The following is a 20,825-nucleotide window of genomic DNA, read 5'->3' as shown; positions in this document are numbered from 1 at the left end:
TGGTGACAGGTGATCATCATTGTAATATGTACGTACCTTCAAGTTTCCAATATAAACACTTTTCCACAGAGATGCCAACCATTCTGAAACCTTGCAGAATTGTTACAGAATTATGTATCTTGAATTATCTTGATAACATATGGGAAAATCAATATTTTATGATTAAAGTTTGAACAGGAGATTTATATGTGGACATTGATATGTGCAAAAGTACTTTAACACCGGAATGATAGACTAGTATATTGAATTGACGCTTATTTCTCAATGTAAAGGAATGATCGACTGGTACATAGAAAAGACTAGTTTCTCCACTGAAGGACAGTATGGACAAAAACGAGGAAAGAAGCATGAAATAATCACTGTGCGAGTTATGATGTGGACTTTGTACTTGTGCAGAAAGAAAAACAGAGAGAAGCATGTTTAAATCATAACACCAGACTCTTTTGAGTAGTTTTGTTTCAAATTAGTATCCAGCTATACAAATGGAGTCAACTTTAAAGCATGACATCAACATACATCGTAGTAATAAGAAGCTGATGACTACATTTGAAGAAAATAAAGATTTTAGGCATATTGGTAATTTCAGTTCTTTTTAACGACTGCAGAACTTGAACAAAAGACCAAGTGCAGAAAATATAGTGGAGTTAACTTTTTGAGGTAAAGCTGGGGGAGGGTTTGCTCATTGCAAATAACTACAATGACTTCAATTAATCCTGTCGGAATGAGTGCCCAAGAAGAGCTTAGAAGCTCTGGGTCACTGTGAGTGTATTATTAAACCATTATTGAGGTACTGTCACAAAATTCACTCAGTGTATACATTGTGTTTGGTAGTTATCTGTTAAGTGATAATCTGTGCAGTCATACTCTGTCTCTCATGTGTACAATACATTTCCTATGCAATAATGGTCAGAGATTTATTCCTATATTTAGAATTCTAAGATGTGCAGTTATGGGTCATATCATTGTTTGAATGCAAAAGCCTGAAATGCATTGGTTTAATTAGAAACAGAGCTGTGGCCATTGCAAGGTATAGCTATAAATAGATGATGGTAGTACTTTATTATTAAGTACTTAATTTACAGTAGGAATGTCAATATCTGTAAACATGTGATAAATTTAATTGGATTGTTATTGTTATTGGTTAAATCAAGGCCAATGTTATGATACCATGCATATCCTTAGTGATCAATAAAAGTACAATGGCGAAAGAAATCGGATGTTTATCAAGAGTTTATTAAAATATAGTTAACTGCCTGTTTTATCTAAATGCAGCATAACTTTCTGGTGCACACTTTTGTTGGTTTGGTAAGAGAATTTATCATGTAAAAAATTCAACAGGAAACATTTTTAATTAGCTCTGCAAATGGTAAAGCCCATTATTTATAGATCTACATAGGTATACACCAAGTGGCTGTTATTTATAGATCTACATAGGTATACACAAAGTGACTGGCATAATAATGAAAATATCCATCTACTTCCAAATGTCCACAACCACTCCAGTGGCCTAGTGGTTAGAGTGTCCGCCTCAGATATGGGAGGTTGTGGGTTCAAACCCTGACCAAGTCTTACCAAAGACTTATAAAAATGGGACTAACAGCTGCCTCACAAGGCACTTAGCATTAAGAGGTTGGTGTTAGGACTGGTTGGCTTGGTTTCAGGATAATGTGACTGGGTGGGACATCATGTTACATGTCAGGATAATGTGACTGGGTGGGACATCATGTTACATGTCAGGATAATGTGACTGGGTGGGACATCATGTTACATGTCAGGATAATGTGACTGGGTGGGACATCATGTTACATGTCAGGATAATGTGACTGGGTGGGACATCATGTTACATGTCAGGATAATGTGACTGGGTGGGACATCATGTTACATGTCTGCAGCATGATGTCCCAAAGTTAGACCTCACTATAAACTGCCATACTGCAGACATCGTAGCAATATGACTGAAAAGTTGTTCAAGCTACGTTTAAAAAGAAATCCGAACCAAACCAACTGCCCAGAAGTAACTGTCAGAACACCATATAGTGACTATTCAGAAGACAGGCCTTCTAAATCATTGCAAAATGTAGTGACTATTCAGAAGACATGCCTTCTAAATCATTGCAAAATGTAGTGACTATTCAGAAGACAGGCCTTCTAAATCATTGCAAAATGTAGTGACTATTCAGAATACAGGCCTTCTAAATCATTGCAAAATGTAGTGACTATTCAGAAGAGAGGCCTTCTAAATCATTGCAAAATGTAGTGACTATTCAGAAGACAGGCCTTCTAAATCATTGCAAAATGGGACCCATTGAGCAATATCTCTATTTTCAATTTTTAGGTCTTTTCTATTAGTTGAGAGAAATATTGTTCTCCATTCAAACTAAAACTGAACCTCAGTCATTAAAAAGACGCTTAGCTTTTGTTCCTTCAAAAAAAGCGGTAATACACAACATTTTTGTAGAGCTCAAAAAATTCTTCAGTACTTACACTTACTCAAAAGATCAGTCATGAACCTGACCCACAATGGACCCAAAAGATTAATCATGAACCTGACCCACAATGGACCCAAAAGATCAATCATGAACCTGACCCACAATGGACCCAAAAGATTAATCATGAACCTGACCTACAATGGACCCAAAAGATTAATCATGAACCTGACCTACAATGGACCCAAAAGATTAATCATAAACCTGACCTACAATGGACCCAAAAGATAAATCATGAACCTGACCTACAATGGACCCAAAAGATGAATCATGAACCTGACCCACAATGGACCCAAAAGATCAATCATGAACCTGACCTACAATGGACCCAAAAGATTAATCATGAACCTGACCTACAATGGACCCAAACGATCAATCATGAACCTGACCTACAATAGACCCAAAAGATGAATCATGAACCTGACCTACAATGGACCCAAAAGATTAATCATGAACCTGACCTACAATGGACCCAAAAGATTAATCATGAACCTGACCTACAATGGACCCAAAAGATCAATCATGAACCTGACCTACAATGGACCCAAAAGATTAATCATGAACCTGACCTACAATGGACCCAAAAGATCAGTCATGAACCTGACCTACAATGGACCCAAAAGATTAATCATAAACCTGACCTACAATGGACCCAAAAGATAAATCATGAACCTGACCTACAATGGACCCAAAAGATTAATCATGAACCTGACCTACAATGGACCCTAAAGATTAACCATGAACCTGACCCAGAATGGACCCAAAAGATTAATCATGAACCTGACCTACAATGGACCCAAAAGATTAATCATGAACCTGACCCACAATGGACCCAATAGATCAATCATGAACCTGACCTACAATGGACCCAAAAGATTAATCATGAACCTGACCTACAATGGACCCAAAAGATTAATCATGAACCTGACCTACAATGGACCCAAAAGATTAATCATAAACCTGACCTACAATGGACCCAAAAGAGTAATCATGAACCTGACCTACAATGGACCCTAAAGATTAATCATGAACCTGACCTACAATGGACCCTAAAGATTAATCATGAACCTGACCCAGAATGGACCCAAAAGATTAATCATGAACCTGACCTACAATGGACCCAAAAGATTAATCATGAACCTGACCTACAATGGACCCAAAAGATCAATCATGAACCTGACCTACAATGGGCCCAAAAGATTAATCATAAACCTGACCTACAATGGACCCAAAAGATTAATCATGAACCTGACCTACAATGGACCCAAAAGATCAATCATGAACCTGACCCAGAATGGACCCAAAAGATTAATCATAAACTTGACCTACAATGGACCCAAAAGATTAATCATGAACCTGACCTACAATGGACCCAAACGATCAATCATAAACCTGACCTACAATGGACCCAAAAGATCAATCATGAACCTGACCCACAATGGACCCAAAAGATTAATCATGAACCTGACCTACAATGGACCCAAAAGATTAATCATGAACCTGACCTACAGTGGACCCAAAAGATCAGTCATGAACCTGACCTACAATGGACCCAAAAGATCAATCATGAACCTGACCCAGAATGGACCCAAAAGATTAATCATGAACCTGACCCACAATGGACCCAAAAAATTAATCATAAACCTGACCTACAATGGACCCAAAAGATCAATCATGAACCTGACCCAGAATGGACCCAAAAGATTAATCATAAACCTGACCTACAATGGACCCAAAAGATCAATCATGAACCTGACCTACAATGGACCCAAACGATCAATCATAAACCTGACCTACAATGGACCCAAAAGATTAATCATGAACCTGACCTACAATGGACCCAAAAGATTAATCATGAACCTGACCTACAATGGACCCAAACGATCAATCATGAACCTGACCTACAATGGACCCAAAAGATTAATCATGAACCTGACCTACAATGGACCCAAAAGATCAATCATGAACCTGACCCACAATGGACCCAAAAGATTAATCATGAACCTGACCTACAATGGACCCAAAAGATTAATCACGAACCTGACCTACAATGGACCCAAAAGATTAATCATGAACCTGACCTACATTGGACCCAAAAGATTAATCACGAACCTGACCTACAATGGACCCAAAAGAGTAATCATGAATCTGACCCACAATGGACCCAAAAGATCAATCATGAACCTGACTGACAATGGATCCAAAAGATCAGTCATGAACCTGACCCACAATGGACCCAAAAGATTAATCATGAACCTGACCTACATTGGACCCAAAAGATTAATCATGAACCTGACCTACAATGGACCCTAAAGATCAACCATGAACCTGACCCAGAATGGACCCAAAAGAGTAATCATGAACCTGACCTACAATGGACCCAAATGATCAATCATGAACCTGACCCAGAATGGACCCAAAAGATTAATCATGAACCTGACCCACAATGGACCCAAAAGATTAATCATAAACCTGACCTACAATGGACCCAAAAGATCAATCATGAACCTGACCCAGAATGGACCCAAAAGATTAATCATAAACCTGACCTACAATGGACCCAAAAGATTAATCATGAACCTGACCTACAATGGACCCAAACGATCAATCATAAACCTGACCTACAATGGACCCAAAAAATTAATCATGAACCTGACCTACAATGGACCCAAAAGATTAATCATGAACCTGACCTACAATGGACCCAAACGATCCATCATAAACCTGACCTACAGTGGACCCAAAAGATTAATCATGAACCTGACCTACAATAGACCCAAACGATCAATCATGAACCTGACCTACAATGGACCCAAAAGATTAATCATGAACCTGACCTACAATGGACCCAAAAGATTAATCATGAACCTGACCTACAATGGACCCAAAAGAGTAATCATGAATCTGACCCACAATGGACCCAAAAGATCAATCATGAACCTGACTGACAATGGATCCAAGAGATCAGTCATGAACCTGACCCACAATGGACCCAAAAGATTAATCATGAACCTGACCCAGAATGGACCCAAAAGATCAATCATGAACCTGACCTACAATGGACCCAAAAGATTAATCATGAACCTGACCCACAATGGACCCAAACGATCAATCATGAACCTGACCTACAATGGACCCAAATGATTAACCATGAACCTGACCTACAATGGACCCAAAAGATTAATCATGAACCTGACCTACAATGGACCCAAAAGAGTAATCATGAATCTGACCCACAATGGACCCAAAAGATCAATCATGAACCTGACTGACAATGGATCCAAAAGATCAGTCATGAACCTGACCCAGAATGGACCCAAAAGATTAATCATGAACCTGACCCAGAATGGACCCAAAAGATTAATCATGAACCTGACCCAGAATGGACCCAAAAGATGAATCATGAACCTGACCCACAATGGACCCAAAAGATTAATCATGAACCTGACCCACAATGGACCCAAATGATCAATCATGATCCTGACCTACAATGGACCCAAAAGATTAATCATGAACCTGACCCAGAATGGACCCAAAAGATTAATCATGAACCTGACCTACATTGGACCTAAAAGATTAATCATGAACCTGACCTACAATGGACCCAAAAGAGTAATCATGAACCTGACCTACAATGGACCCAAAAGATTAATCATGAACCTGACCTACAATGGACCCAAAAGATCAATCATGAACCTGACCTACAATGGACCCAAAAGATTAATCATGAACCTGACCTACAATGGACCCAAAAGATTAATCATGAACCTGACCTACAATGGACCCAAAAGATCAATCATGAACCTGACCTACAATGGACCCAAAAGATTAATCTTGAACCTGACCCAGAATGGATCCAAAAGATTAATCATGAACCTGACCTACAATGGACCCAAAAGATTAATCATGAACCTGATCTACAATGGACCCAAAAGATCAATCATGAACCTGACCTACAATGGACCCAAAAGATCAATCATGAACCTGACCTACAATGGACCCAAAAGATTAATCATAAACCTGACCTACAATGGACCCAAAAGATTAATCATGAACCTGACCTACAGTGGACCCAAACGATCAATCATGAACCTGACCTACAATGGACCCAAATGATTAATCATGAACCTGACCCAGAATGGACCAAAAGATTAATCATGAACCTGACCTACAATGGACCCAAAAGATCAATCATGAACCTGACCCACAATGGACCCAAAAGATCAATCATGAACCTGACCTACAATGGACCCAAAAGATCAATCATGAACCTGACCTACAATGGACCCAAAAGATCAATCATGAATCTGAACCACAATGGACCCAAAAGATCAATCATGAACCTGAACCAGAATGGACCCAAAAGATTAATCATGAACCTGACCTACAATGGATCCTAAAGATTAATCATGAACCTGACCCAGAATGGACCCAAAAGATTAATCATGAACCTGACCTACAATGGACCCAAAAGATCAGTCATGAACCTGACCTACAATAGACCCAAAAGATTAATCATGAACCTGACCTACAATGGACCCAAAAGATTAATCATGAACCTGACCTACAATGGACCCAAAAGATAAATCATGAACCTGACCCAGAATGGACCCAAAAGATTAATCATGAACCTGACCTACAATGGACCCAAAAGATTAATCATGAACCTGACCTACAATGGACCCAAAAGATTAATCATGAACCTGACCTACAATGGACCCAAAAGATTAATTGTGAACCTGACCTACAATGGACCCAAACGATCAATCATAAACCTGACCTACAATGGACCCAAAAGATCAGTCATGAACCTGACCCAGAATGGACCCAAAAGATTAATCATGAACCTGACCTACATTGGACCCAAAAGATTAATCATGAACCTGACCCACAATGGACCCAAAAGATTAATCATGAACCTGACCTACAATGGACCCAAAAGATAAATCATGAACCTGACCCAGAATGGACCCAAAAGATTAATCATGAACCTGACCTACAATGGGCCCAAAAGATTAATCATGAACCTGACCTACAATGGACCCAAAAGATTAATCATGAACCTGACCTACAATGGACCCAAAAAATTAATCATGAACCTGACCTACAATGGACCCAAAAGATTAATCATGAACCTGACCTACAATGGACCCAAACGATCAATCATAAACCTGACCTACAATGGACCCAAAAGATCAGTCATGAACCTGACCCTGAATGGACCCAAAAGATTAATCATGAACCTGACCTACATTGGACCCAAAAGATTAATCATGAACCTGACCTACAATGGACCCAAAAGATGAATCATGAACCTGACCCACAATGGACCCAAAAGATTAATCATGAACCTGACCTACAATGGACCCAAAAGATTAATCATGAACCTGACCTACAATGGACCCAAAAGATTAATCATGATCCTGACCCACAATGGACCCAAAAGATCAATCATGAACCTGACCCACAATGGACCCAAAAGATTAATCATGAACCTGACCTACAATGGACCCAAAAGAGTAATCATGAACCTGACCTACAATGGACCCAAAAGGTTAATCATGAACCTGACCTACAATGGACCCAAATCATCAGTCATGAACCTGACCTACAATGGACCCAAAAGATCAATCATGAACCTGACCTACAATGGACCCAAAAGATTAATCATGAACCTGACCCAGAATGGACCCAAAAGATCAGTCATGAACCTGACCCAGAATGGACCCAAAAGATTAATCATGAACCTGACCCAGAATGGACCCAAAAGATCAATCATAAACCTGACCCACATTAGACCCAAAAGATCAATCATGAACCTAACCCAGAATGGACCGAAAAGATTAATCATGAACCTGACCCAGAATGGACCCAAAAGATCAATCATGAACCTGATCCAGAAGGGACCCAAAAGATTAATCATGAACCTGACCCACAATGGACCCAAAAGATTAACATTGATGCCATTATCATCATTAAATTGTTTTGTAGTTCCAATCTGGATCTTGAATTGTACATTTTTCTGACTAAATATTTTCTCCTACAAAACTAACAAAGATGATTTTTCTTGGGTAAGTCCAGACTTTCAGGCCAAGTTAGAATTGAAATCTAGTGGCATATTGACAGCTTATTGTTAGAAATTATTCTTTTCTTATATCAGAATCTTTTCCAATTTTTTTAACCATATTTCATGTATTTTTTTGTACCCTTTAATTTTTCGTGCACACTCCAGTTATCAAAATAATAATTATTTAAATGTATCATATAATTTTTTGTACATACCACTTTGTATTTTCCCCCCAAAAATCCATTAAATTATCGGACATAAAATTTCTACTAAGAAGATTTACGTTTGCAAAAAAGATTGAAAATAACGTATTGCCATTTTGTTTTTCTTGGGCTTCTTGTATTAATATCCATCCATCTTTATTTTTCTACAGTCCTTGCGGCTTAACATCAGTGAAAGAGACATGGAAAGGGAACACCAAAAACAAGTACAGAGGAGAAAAGCAGCCAAAGAAAAAGGTGCACGTCCTGGCTCCAGCAAAACAAAAAGAAAATGAAATGAGAATTCTTACACGAGAACTATTAGATAGTTGCATTTGATCATAACAAGTGTTGGATACAGTTTAGTAACAGAAATGTGGTATGATTTCTAGGAAAGAGATTGTTAGCCATTGATTGTGCAAAAACTCTTCTTAACTTTCAGTCATAAATTGAGTTGTATCCTGGATTGGAGATATTTTTAAAAGTTTGATTAGTGTGACTTTGGGGCATTTAAGAACCAAGGGAATTTTATTGTGGAAAGTAAAGAAGTTTGATTAATCTCAGTTATACCAATGACTAATGATGGACATATACTTGCCTGTGTAAAACACGCTGTGCATACTTGATGACTTGTTCATATAGCTCGTAACTTTTCTTTCCTCCTTTCTCTTTGTTTTTTTTTTTTATATGTTCCTTTTCCTCTTTAGAATTGAACAGAAAAATAACAAGGAAGAAAAATCAGTGAACAACACAAATCTGAAGTTCAAAGACAAGCAAACGGGACCTGACTTTCCAAGGATGATGACATTCCATCACTTGTAATTTGTAATCACCATGTGCTATAGAGTTGTTGCAGTGTCATGTGTGTTATTTACAGCTTCTAGTCTTTGTACATAATTAAATTACTCTTTTTGCTGTAAGCTTGAGGAAAAAAATTGATTGAGTTAGATTCCGAATTTGATATAATATTATGACTATATATGTATTGTAATAAAGGTAATTTTAAAGAGTAAATTGTACATACATGTCTGTCTGAACTTAAATATAGGATATTTATATATAAAAATTCGCATCAAGGTATTATTTACATATCATTAACAGAGAAGTTGATAATAGATGCTGAAATACAAGTTTTTAAAAGAGTGGCTTGTTATGGGCAAAAAAGTGTCACATAGCGATAACTTATTTTGCTATTCTGTGTGCATGTTTTGAAAGCACTTGAAGATCAAATAACATTATTATGATTTCTTGCCAGCTATGCTGTATGCCCCCGGTGATGACATATTTAACTGACAATAACCTTAATTAGGCTTTTGAATTTCATTTGAAAGATTACTTGTTCATAAGCAGATGAAATTTGAATTGTTTTATTTGCCCATTTGGAATTGTCACTTTTCCTGTTTAGATATACTGTGGGTAGTATTAGATTTCATTTTTCCTTGTGTGTTGTTTACACCTTCACATTTGCTTGTGTGTGTGAAATAATCTTGCCTTGGGAAACGATTATTGAAAAATAATTTTGGAAATGATTAATGGAAAATAACTTGGCTTGGAAAATGAGGAATGGAAAGTTTGAAGGCTTAAAGTATGAGTAATTAAAAATAATACATTTATCATTAATTAATGGATTACCTTTTTATATGTATGCCTAAATTTAAGCTGGAAGAATTAGTACTTGAATTATTTTTAGAGACATTCTTAGATGTTTTATAACATCTGTATATTTCAGGGCTTCTATTAACTCATTTTTGCAGGCCTCATTATCTTTGCAGTCAGAGAGATGAGGTGTACCTACATTTTGACATCTGTATATTTCAGAGCTTCTGTTAACTTATTTTTGCACGCCTCATTATCTTTGCAGTCAGAGAGATGAGGTGTACCTACATTAGATCATCTGTATATTTTGGGGCTTCTGTTAACTTATTTGTGGGGCCCCGAGTGGCTGAGTGGACTAATGCACTTACCTTCACCAATCACTGTCATTTGACCTCTGTCAACATGGGTTTGAGTCTCAGCTTTGGCAAATGTGGGTATGTGAAAAAAGCTGCCAGTAACTTCACATTGGTCGGTGGTACTTGTGTTTTTACAGGGTCTTCCTCCGCCAGTTACACTGGCTGCCATATATAGCCTATTATGTGCTGACATTAAACCCAAAACCACATAATTCATTTTTGCAGGCCTTGTAATCTTTGTAGTCAGAGAGATGAGGTGCATCTACATTATAACATCTGTATATTTTAGGGCTTTTGTTAACTTTTTTTTGCAAACTTTGTTATCTTTGTAATCATAAAGATGTGGTGTACCTACATTATAAATATTTACACATCTGAGTCAGAAGTATGTTACCAAATCCAAAGTCATGGTTACCTTGTTTTAATTATTTCCAGTCATTACTATAACTTCTGTTCACAAATGAATCTCAAACATATTGTTAAAATTCTTTTTGCAGAGAAAATAACTATGAGGGAGGGGACCTCTTTATTAAGGTTCGTTGTCACAAAAAAAAAAATTCTGTTCTTTTACTTGAATTTTAAGTGTATTTGAGATTCATGTTCAGGGCTTGTTCATTAGAGCTAAGATATTTTTGTCAGTGATCCCTTCCCCAAGTCTTTCATTTGTTACTTTAGAAAAAAGTATGCATTACAGTAACAGATTGTGTTGAAGCAATGTATTTTGTATTTTTGATATATCAGTGATGATGATATATGGTTGTTTATTGGTATACTCTTTTGTAAGGGTATGAGGATGGATTAGCATTTGGCATGCAAAATCTTTGGCTTCGATTCAGTCAAATTGACCTGTCGCAGAGCTCTAGACAAAGATTTTAATGGATTAGGTATTTTACTTCCAGGTTTGGGATCAGTATGTATCAAATAGTCTACTGGGGATCAGTATATATTTAACAGACTATACTGGGGATCAGTATGTATCTGTCAGTGCTGGGGATCAGTATGTATCAAATAGACAGTATTGGGGATCAATATATATCTAATAGACAGTACTGGGGATCAGTATGTATCCAGTAGATAGTAATGGGGATCAATATGTACCCAATAGACATTACTAGGGATCAGTATGTATCCAGTAGACTACTGGAGATCAGTATGTATCCAACAGACAGTACTGGGGATCAGTATGTTTCCAATTGGCAATACTGGGGATCAGTATGTTTCCAATAGGCAATACTAGGGATCATTATCATGGGTTGGCTCAGACTGGTCAGTAAAGTCAACTTTAGTTTCTCGGTAAACAAAAGGCAAATTTAAATGATTCTTTGGCCATCTGATTCAGTCTATTTTGGATATCCGTGCTCATCTCCTGACATCTTCGTTACATATGTTCACTTTTTTCAATCATCAGTTCATTAGGGTTTGAATAACAGCAAAATATAATTTGCCTGTGTGACTGCATGAATCAGTTAGTTCAGAGTAAATTTGAATGCATACCCTGTACCATATATACTCACTTATATGTCAGGGCCAACTACAAACAAAACAGACCTGATATATCATTGCAGTTGAATCCAGCTTAAAGGTAAGTATGTACAGTAGTGTATCTTGAGAGAATATGATAATTAAGGTGGTAAATTCAGAATGAATTTGAGTTTGCAGTATCACTCGGGGACTGCTAAATCACAAAAACCTCATAATTAAAAGTTCTTCCTATTCACCATGTAATCTCATACCAGGCTAACTAAACCAGTCATATATCTCTGCCATGCTAACACACGAAGTGATTTGAACTCTGTAGTTGAATCACCGGAATCTTGTGCAGCATCTCAGACATTGTACCATTCCAGAGCTTGAAGGTCCTTTGAGATGAAAGGTTAAATTTTAATGTTTTTGTTATTAATCATGACTGATCTGTTAGAGGAAATGTGGTTTTCATTTTAAATTTTCTTACATTTTGATGAGTATTTTTATTGTTTATTCAGAAGGAATACATTTACTTTAAGCTTTTATCATAACATAATCTTTTATGTCAGCTGTCTTGGAATATGTGTATCTGGAGTTAATTGGATTCGACTCACTTAAGTATTTAGCATCACACTGAAGTACTTACCATCACCTTTTTTCAGAAATGTACTATGTTCAGATTAATACTCTTTATTGTCCCTACCTTTTCATACAAAAGGGAGTGGTGTAGGGACATTAAATTTGGCCTGTCCATATCTATCTATCCTTCTGTTCATCCCACTTTTGTTTCTGCACAATAACTCCTTTAATTATTTTTGTATTTCAACCACATTTGGTATGCAACTAGATATTGATGAGATCTTGGCAGAGTTCGACTGTTAGCTTTCTGTGGCATCATTTAGCAGAGTTATTTAGCACATGATTGTTGGCCCTACAACTGTTATTTCTGTACAGTAACTCACCAAATTATTTTTAGACTTGAACCAAGTTTGTTGTGCAGTTTGATGCTGATGAGGCCTTGGCCGAGTTCATCTTGCTCGAGTTTGATTGTAAGCCTTGAATGGTATTCTTTAGCAGAATTGTAGTCCCAGATTGTCAGACCTTACTTAATTTTCAGCCCTGAGGATTGCAGCCAAATTTGATATGCTGCTTGATGTTGATGGGACCTTCTACCCAAATTTGATTGTCAGCCATCAATGTCATCATTTGGTAGAGTTATAGCCACCAATTGTAAGCCATCAATGTCATCATTTGGAAGAGTTATAGCCACTAATTGTCAGACCCACCCACTCTCTTTCCATGCATGATAAATCCTTTGATTATTTGATTTTAACCAAATTTGGTACTGATGATGCCTTAGTTGAATTTGACGGTCAGCCTTACACATTATCATTAAGCACAGCTACAGCTCCTGATCATTAGACCCACATGCTTTCTTTCTTGCACAGTAAATCCCTTGATTAGTATTTTACTTGACAATGGTGAGACCTTGCCCGAGTTGATTGCTGATGTTATGTTAAAAAATTCAAATTGTGGAGAATCTAATGATATTATGAGAAAACGTTGCAAAACAGTAAATATCTTAATTAAGTTGTGAACATTTGTTTCTAATTAATTTATGATATGGGTTTGCAAAAAAAATCTCTTTAATATACTGTTTTTAAATTTTCATAACTTACTGTAATTTTTTATGACTTGTTTCACTTGAACTGCAAATATTCAGGGACATAAAGGAACAACAGGAAATCCCACTTAATACATATCAAAAAAGGTGAAAATAATTTTTAAAAATATTCTAATTCAGTTAAGAAAGAAAATGAAAAAAAAATCTTTATTCTTGTGAAATATCTTATTTATCATCAGTTAGGAAAGAGCAATACCTTGATAGAAACATGTTTAAAATTTGATGAATCATAATTAACTTTGAAAATATTGTAAAAGTGTGTTTTTCTTGTAATTGTGCACAAATTGTGATGATCAAGATCCACCACTGAACATCAGTGATGATAGCTCCACAAATAATGAAGCTCATCATTCTAAACAGTATTTCTTATCCACTGTGGGTCATGTGCTTAATAGCAGAATGAAAGCTTGTTACAGTGAGAGGTTAATTCACCCATTCAGAGTTGTTAGTAAATTCTATGAGGGCTTTTTGATTGAAAAAAGGAAATTGTTAAAATATTTAGTACTTAAATAGCATCTATCTTTGTTTCAATTCACAAATATTATGATTGGATTCTCCCAGACTATTTTGGTTCATGTGGATTGATGTTGGTTAGTGCAGATGAGTGTTGAGGTCATAAAGTCATTGAAAGATGCATCATATTGTTAACTGGGAGTTTATGACGATGAATCAAAACATCACATAATACACATATCTTAAAATGGAGCAAGAGCTAATCATACCGAGTTTACTTTTTGTAGCCTGTGTAAATCTAACTTTACTCTGGATCAGTGATGCCATTTTATGAAACTGATATAATTTTGTCAGTATGGATACCTGCCCCTATGAACAACATTAATCAAACTACATTGATCGAGATACACTGTTGCATAGTTTACCTGCATAGTTTACCCACATTAGGTCTGGGTTTATGATGCCGTTTCCAATTGTATGCATGTTAGTTACTCATCTAAATAATACACTTGCTGAAGTCAGCAATTGATGCCGTGATATGTATTTTCTTTTTTAAACCTTTAAGCCCACTATGGAGTCAATTTTAAGCCATATTGCAAACAAGTTATGCCTTAGTTCAGATGGCAAACATGATACATCACATAACACACATTTTGTTTCTTTCATTGGCAAAGTCCCAAGATATGCATATCTACCACTGGCTGGCTGTCAGTAATTTTTTATTTTAAAAAATTAAACGTAACACTAATTACCATTAATTAATGGTGATTCTACATGTGAATCATTATCTGATCACACCACGAGTGCTGTTGTCCGATGCAAAGACATTGTGGTTCACTGAAGGTTTATATATAACCTGGGCATTTTTTGCTGTGATTCATTTGTGTTAACTTGTGTATCATTCATCCAGTTATTGGTTGTATTTTCACCATCACTCAAGAATGTTCTGTCAAAAAAGTTTAATTTCCAAAAGCAGAATCAAATTTTTGTTGGTGTGGCCATCTTCTCTGGCATTTCATCATTTGACATCATTGTTGATTGAATATTGAATTTCATGTCGCAGTGTTCTAACTTCTTTACTATTAGAGAGTATATTGGCATACTTTGAAGCTCTGTACATTAGCAATTGTGCAATCTTTGTTTAAATGAATGTAAATACTTTGTGCACTTGTACATGTCATTGTTTGGTAGATCAGAAAGTCTGTCATTTAATTCATTTTATGTTTCAGCTGAAGTGGATTTGTAAGTGCTTGAATATAATGTACATATAGTTGTATTATAAATTTATCTATAAGTGCAGGTGATACATTAAAGTCCAGATGCAAGTTTCATCCCTAAATTGTTTGTCCCATATGAAATATGTTGTACATATTCATTACCCTTTAAAAGATAAAGTGGTAAGAGACAAATTAAAGTTACAAATTATGCTCATGAACATAGTACAGGTACATATATTAATCCAGCTAGAGAAATAACTATATATATGAGCTATGTTAGCACATGTTAAACTTTATAAATGTCATAAATTTTTGTAATCTTAATATATACCTGCTGAAGTTGTCATATATTTTATGTTATTTAATTAGCATTGCTTTAGTTTATAATTGAGTCCTTTTAATTGGGAATCATGTACTGTGATTTAGTTACATAGACACCAATGTCATTGTCTGTCATTAATTAGCTGTCAATTCTACATGTTCTCTTTTCATGTTTGACTTTGGTTGTCTCCTGTGATAAGTTTTCTCCTCTGTCTATACTTTCCATGGATGAACAAAAAATGATGCAGATTAGAGAAAAATGGGAATAAAATTGTGTGCACTTGTGCATTGTGTTCAGTATAAACAATTGTAATAACACCAGTTTCATTTCCATTCTCTGAGAGCAAATTAAATATTTCAAGAATATGATTTTATCTTAGCATATTCAGAGGATTTTCATTATCCTGACCTACATCAAATTGATGAATCTCTGAAATCCACCTGCCGACCAACAGGTGTCAGTTAGTAATTGTTAATTGACAATTCTAACATGAACCTGTTTTTTTATCTTCCATTACAATGCATGGAGAAAAAGATGTAGTTATATTGCATAAATGTCTTTTGGAGGCCCTCACAAGTTACCAATAATAATTAGTTAAATGTCATACTTTGACATCATTGCAATCAATAGAGCCAAGAGAATACAATCAGTGTAAAAAGCTGGATTTTTAAAAATATTTTTAAAAAAATGTAGACTCATATGACTTGAAAAGAGGTATTCATTTCAAAATGGGGCCTGGGATGACTGAGTGGTGTAAGGTACTTCCCTTTAACGATCACTCACACAGTTCACCTCTGTTCATGTCGAGTTCAAGTCTGGACTTCACCAATGTGGGGATGTGAGAAAAGCTTACCAGTAGCTTCTGTTTCTTCCTCCACCAAATATATTGGCCATTGTGTATAGCTTATTATGTGCTGAAAAATGGTGTTGCAGAAAATCCAATAATCAAACATTTATTTTAAAAGATAAAAACCAGTTTTCACTGTTGCATTTTCCCCAGCCCCCATATGCTGGCACACATGAAGATTTAAATTACAACACTGTAAACAGGTATTTGTCTGTTGAAATGGCTTCCCATTTTGAAATGGTTATATATTAAGTGAACTGCTGTCCACTATTATGCTTTGCCATTTATGATTAGCTCTGTAACCAAGTCTGGGATGCTAGGCTTGCTTGACTATACTGCAGGATGGTTCAATGATTGTCCGACGTGGACAGTTTTGCTACATATCGTGTACAAATTCAAACTTATACTCATATTTCATTAGATTTTAAATTAAACTGAAGATCATGTGCTAATAGAGTGGTACAAATTTAAATGATAGACATCGTTATCTCTGATTTGTCATTTTGTCAGTTCATTAAAAAAATGTCCAGTATAAGAATAAACAAACTAAAGCATCGGAATTTAATGGTAGAAATAGGGACCATTTTAAATGACTGTTTATCCTCTTTTTAACTTGGATACAACCATGTATGGAATAGATCTTAGTTTGATATAGGATAATGCGCTTAAGATATGGACTATATGCTGTTTGTTTTGCTTTTAGTTACAGCTGTATTTCAGAGCCAGGGTCTGCATACCAAGATTTTACAATATCTTGCATATTATACTTCTGACAAGTTATTTGTTATGTTAAAAAGAGATAGTAAAAGAATGAAAAGTTTTAAAATTTACACCAGAGACACTTCTGCCTCTTATCCAAGGAAATCATGAAGGTTTCCATGGTGATAAAACATCACACTTAGCTGGAAAACTTTAAAAGTCATTGCTACAATCAATCAGGATTTTAAAAAAATTCAACATTACAATCTTATATGCAGTTTGGTGCATGTTAGGTAGAAATGTTGTACATAGGGATCACTTCAGTGTTATTATGATCACAGGCAGTCAAATTTTACCTGGCTTGACAGGGCCCCAGGTGGCTGAGTGGTTTAAAAGTGCTTACCTTTACTGATCAGTGCTGATCATGTACTGAAAAAATGGCATATTGTGCCTAATATAAGAGAAAGATAGTTTAAGTGCATCTGAACCCATAACTAATGCACTGGATTTCATAAGATATTTAAGAAAAAGAAATGTTTATGTTTTGGGTTTATATATATTAAAGAAGTGTCTCGGTTTATTTATACATACTAGTATAGCGATGCCTTGAATAGCCAACACGGAATATTCATAGTTAACCTCTTATGTGAATTTAAATTAAATAAATCAGATCTTTCATGCTTTCTTTTTGTATGCCTGATAAAAGGCAGAGTATTATGTTATCATTCTGTCTGACATTTATCGGTTTTGTTTCTGTACAATAACTGGAATTGTCCGCCATCTACAGTTGCCACATTTTGTGGATGATTTGGATAAGAATCCTATTGATTTTGGGGTCAAAACTTTGGAGAACAAAGTCATTATGATTTGACAAAGACAAATGTTTTCTGCACAATAACTTCAGTTCTCCACCATGTATAGTTATTAAACCTTTTGGATAGCTTAAACTTGGGGTAAGGAATAATGTCATAATTTTGGGGGAAAAGATCATGGTCACTGGCACAAAAGCAATTTTTTTCACACCTTTCTCGTTCTCCATCATCTACTTTTGCCACCAAACTGCAAATTCACCTAGATAAGGAAGAACCCTGTAAATTTTGATGCCAAAAGATGACAGATCCAAGACACTGGCTGAAAAAACATAAATGTTCCGCGCAGTAACATTAGCCTAACATTACAGACACTTTTTGGATGGGTGGCACTTGTCATAAGGAAAAAGTCTTATCAGATTTTGGGTCCAAATTTTGAAGGTCCATTTCTCTGCAAAAAGAAAATGGTTTCTGCACAAAACTTCAAATTATTATCTACATAGAGGACTATCACGTTACATTCATGGTACTTTTATTAATGGCAGGGAGTATGAGATTATTTCTCACATATGCATTTACTACACATTAATTTCTAAGATGGATGCATTGCTTTTTCAGAAACTTCATTTGGATGTGAACTTATTGCGTAGTTGTCACTTTATTATGCTTACCTTACCCAAGGAATACAGTATGAGCAGGACAGTTTATTGATTTGCATTTTATGGGACCATAGTAATTTTTCAGGCCTAAGCACAAAAACTGAGTAAAGTCTAGTTCATCTTTGCAAGAATTTGAAATGACAGAGCTATGATAAAGCATTTTTGGTGCTTGTCACTGGTTGTTTGTGAATTATTAATTAATATTTATGACAATTGGAAACTAATATACACAAAAGTATGACACTCTTGTTGATTCCAAAGTGTGTATGCCAATGTTACAGCAAATGGCATCAATGCAGCTTTGAATTTTATATATGGCCCATGGTTCTCAAAAATCATGTATTTCACGTTTGGTGCATGAACTTTCTCCAAAAACATTGAAATTACAAGTAAAATTGTAAACTTGCGGCAGGGTCATCTTACTCTCAAAGCAACAACGTATGGGGAGATTTAAAACAAATTTGTGAACTTTACTTTTTTTTTAAGAGTATGAAAAAGAACCTTTGAGTGTAGAAGGTACATTTGTGGCCTTTGGTATAACACAGACAGTGCAATTAGATCACTGTCTTGTGAGATCAAATTTAAACTGTCTTGTGAGATCAAATTTACTCTGGAGCAGCAAACAACACTTGAGCAAATTTATGAAATAGTTGCGACTTTTGTCTTTTCCAGGTATCTTGACAAAATGACCCATTGAGTTTTTTCTGCATCCTAAAGTAGTTCCTAAGAAAATCAAAATTTTTCCTTGAATATTTTTCCTGCAAATTTCTGAACTAGTGAAGAATGTTTTTGTATTGAAACCTGAATGTAAAATATAAAATTTATTGATTTTAACCTTTTGGCTTTTGTGCAGAATGACAAAGCAAACTAGTGAGAATTGTCACTGTAAAGGTCACTTGCAGCAAAAATTCCATTAATTTAGATAAAGAAATACATAATGAAGTTGCATTTGAAATCCTATCAAATATTACAGCCAATACACTATAAAATGTGCAATATTTGGTGTGTGGTGTATGTTAATGCTCTCATAATAAGGACTTTTAGGTGGTGTATAAGAAACTCCATTTTTTTTTTAACCTTATCTCTCCATTTTACAAGAAGCACCCAACTTTGAGCAGAGTAGACCCAGTTCTGCCATTGCAAAATGTGCAGGCATGTCAGGTTTTCAGTGTTACTATTACTAATTTATAATTATTGATTTTTGATTAGGTTCTTATAGAAACAATATCAAGGCCACAGGCTGAACTGAATGTGTTTTTTGTTTAATAAATCGTTTTTGGAAACTGAAATAAAAAATCAAGAATTGTTTTACGTCTTTATCTTCATGATTTCCTTTTATTAGTAATGAGACAGCACTATGAATGTTTGGAAAAAGGAAACAGTTAATTGTAATCTTTGTTTTTTTGTAGCACAAAGGGGTGGGGTGGGGCTGGAGAATGGGAGGTATTGTTGAATAGACATTAAGTACATTCCATCAATGATCAGTGATGTATACTAAAGCAGAAATGCAAGTTCTGGCTAGCTACACCAACAATAAGGTGTCTGGTGAGCTATTTAAACAATGATTTCCAGTAAATAGTATAATGCTTGCTGTTACAGTGCATGATGGCAGCTTTGGGTCTATGAAGCTGTCACTTGATCTGGGTCTACATAGTCAATACTTGATAGCATCATGGCAGGTCTGGGTCTGCTCTCTTGACAGCTGGGTGCACAAATTAACAATAATTTGTGTTAAACTCCATCTTCTAAACATTTTGTATTAAGAAGAAATTCTCTTACTTGTTACATATTATCTTGACTATTGAAAAAATTCTCTCTTACTTAAAACCTGTAGTTTCCATAATGTCATGTTGTTGAACTTATCTATTGTACATTTTCGCATGGCATTACTACTTGTTATGTGTGTTGTAGAAAAAGCAAGCTGTATAGAACTTGTATAATTAACATAAATAAAGAAAAAGAAAGA

At 35.6% G+C, this 20,825-nt stretch overlaps 1 protein-coding gene across 1 annotated transcript in view; it reads left to right on the top strand.

Annotated features, from left to right (window-relative positions):
* LOC149775325 (TBC1 domain family member 10A-like) overlaps positions 1-16,160 on the top strand; it is a 123,383-nt gene extending 107,223 nt beyond the window's left edge. The window contains exon 9 of the mRNA XM_089944037.1: positions 8,927-16,160. Within this exon, the coding sequence (XP_089800163.1) occupies positions 8,927-9,049 (123 nt within the window). The 3' untranslated portion in view covers positions 9,050-16,160. The remainder of the gene's footprint in view (positions 1-8,926) is intronic.
* The last annotated feature ends 4,665 nt before the right edge of the window (positions 16,161-20,825 follow it).

This window comes from Sinohyriopsis cumingii, chromosome 19 (assembly GCF_028554795.1).
Source record: "Sinohyriopsis cumingii isolate HCF-2022 chromosome 19, ASM2855479v2, whole genome shotgun sequence".
Taxonomy (NCBI): Eukaryota; Metazoa; Mollusca; class Bivalvia; order Unionida; family Unionidae; genus Sinohyriopsis; species Sinohyriopsis cumingii.
The sequence above is the reverse complement of the archived record's forward strand: the minus strand, read 5'-3'. Positions and strand labels throughout refer to the sequence as shown.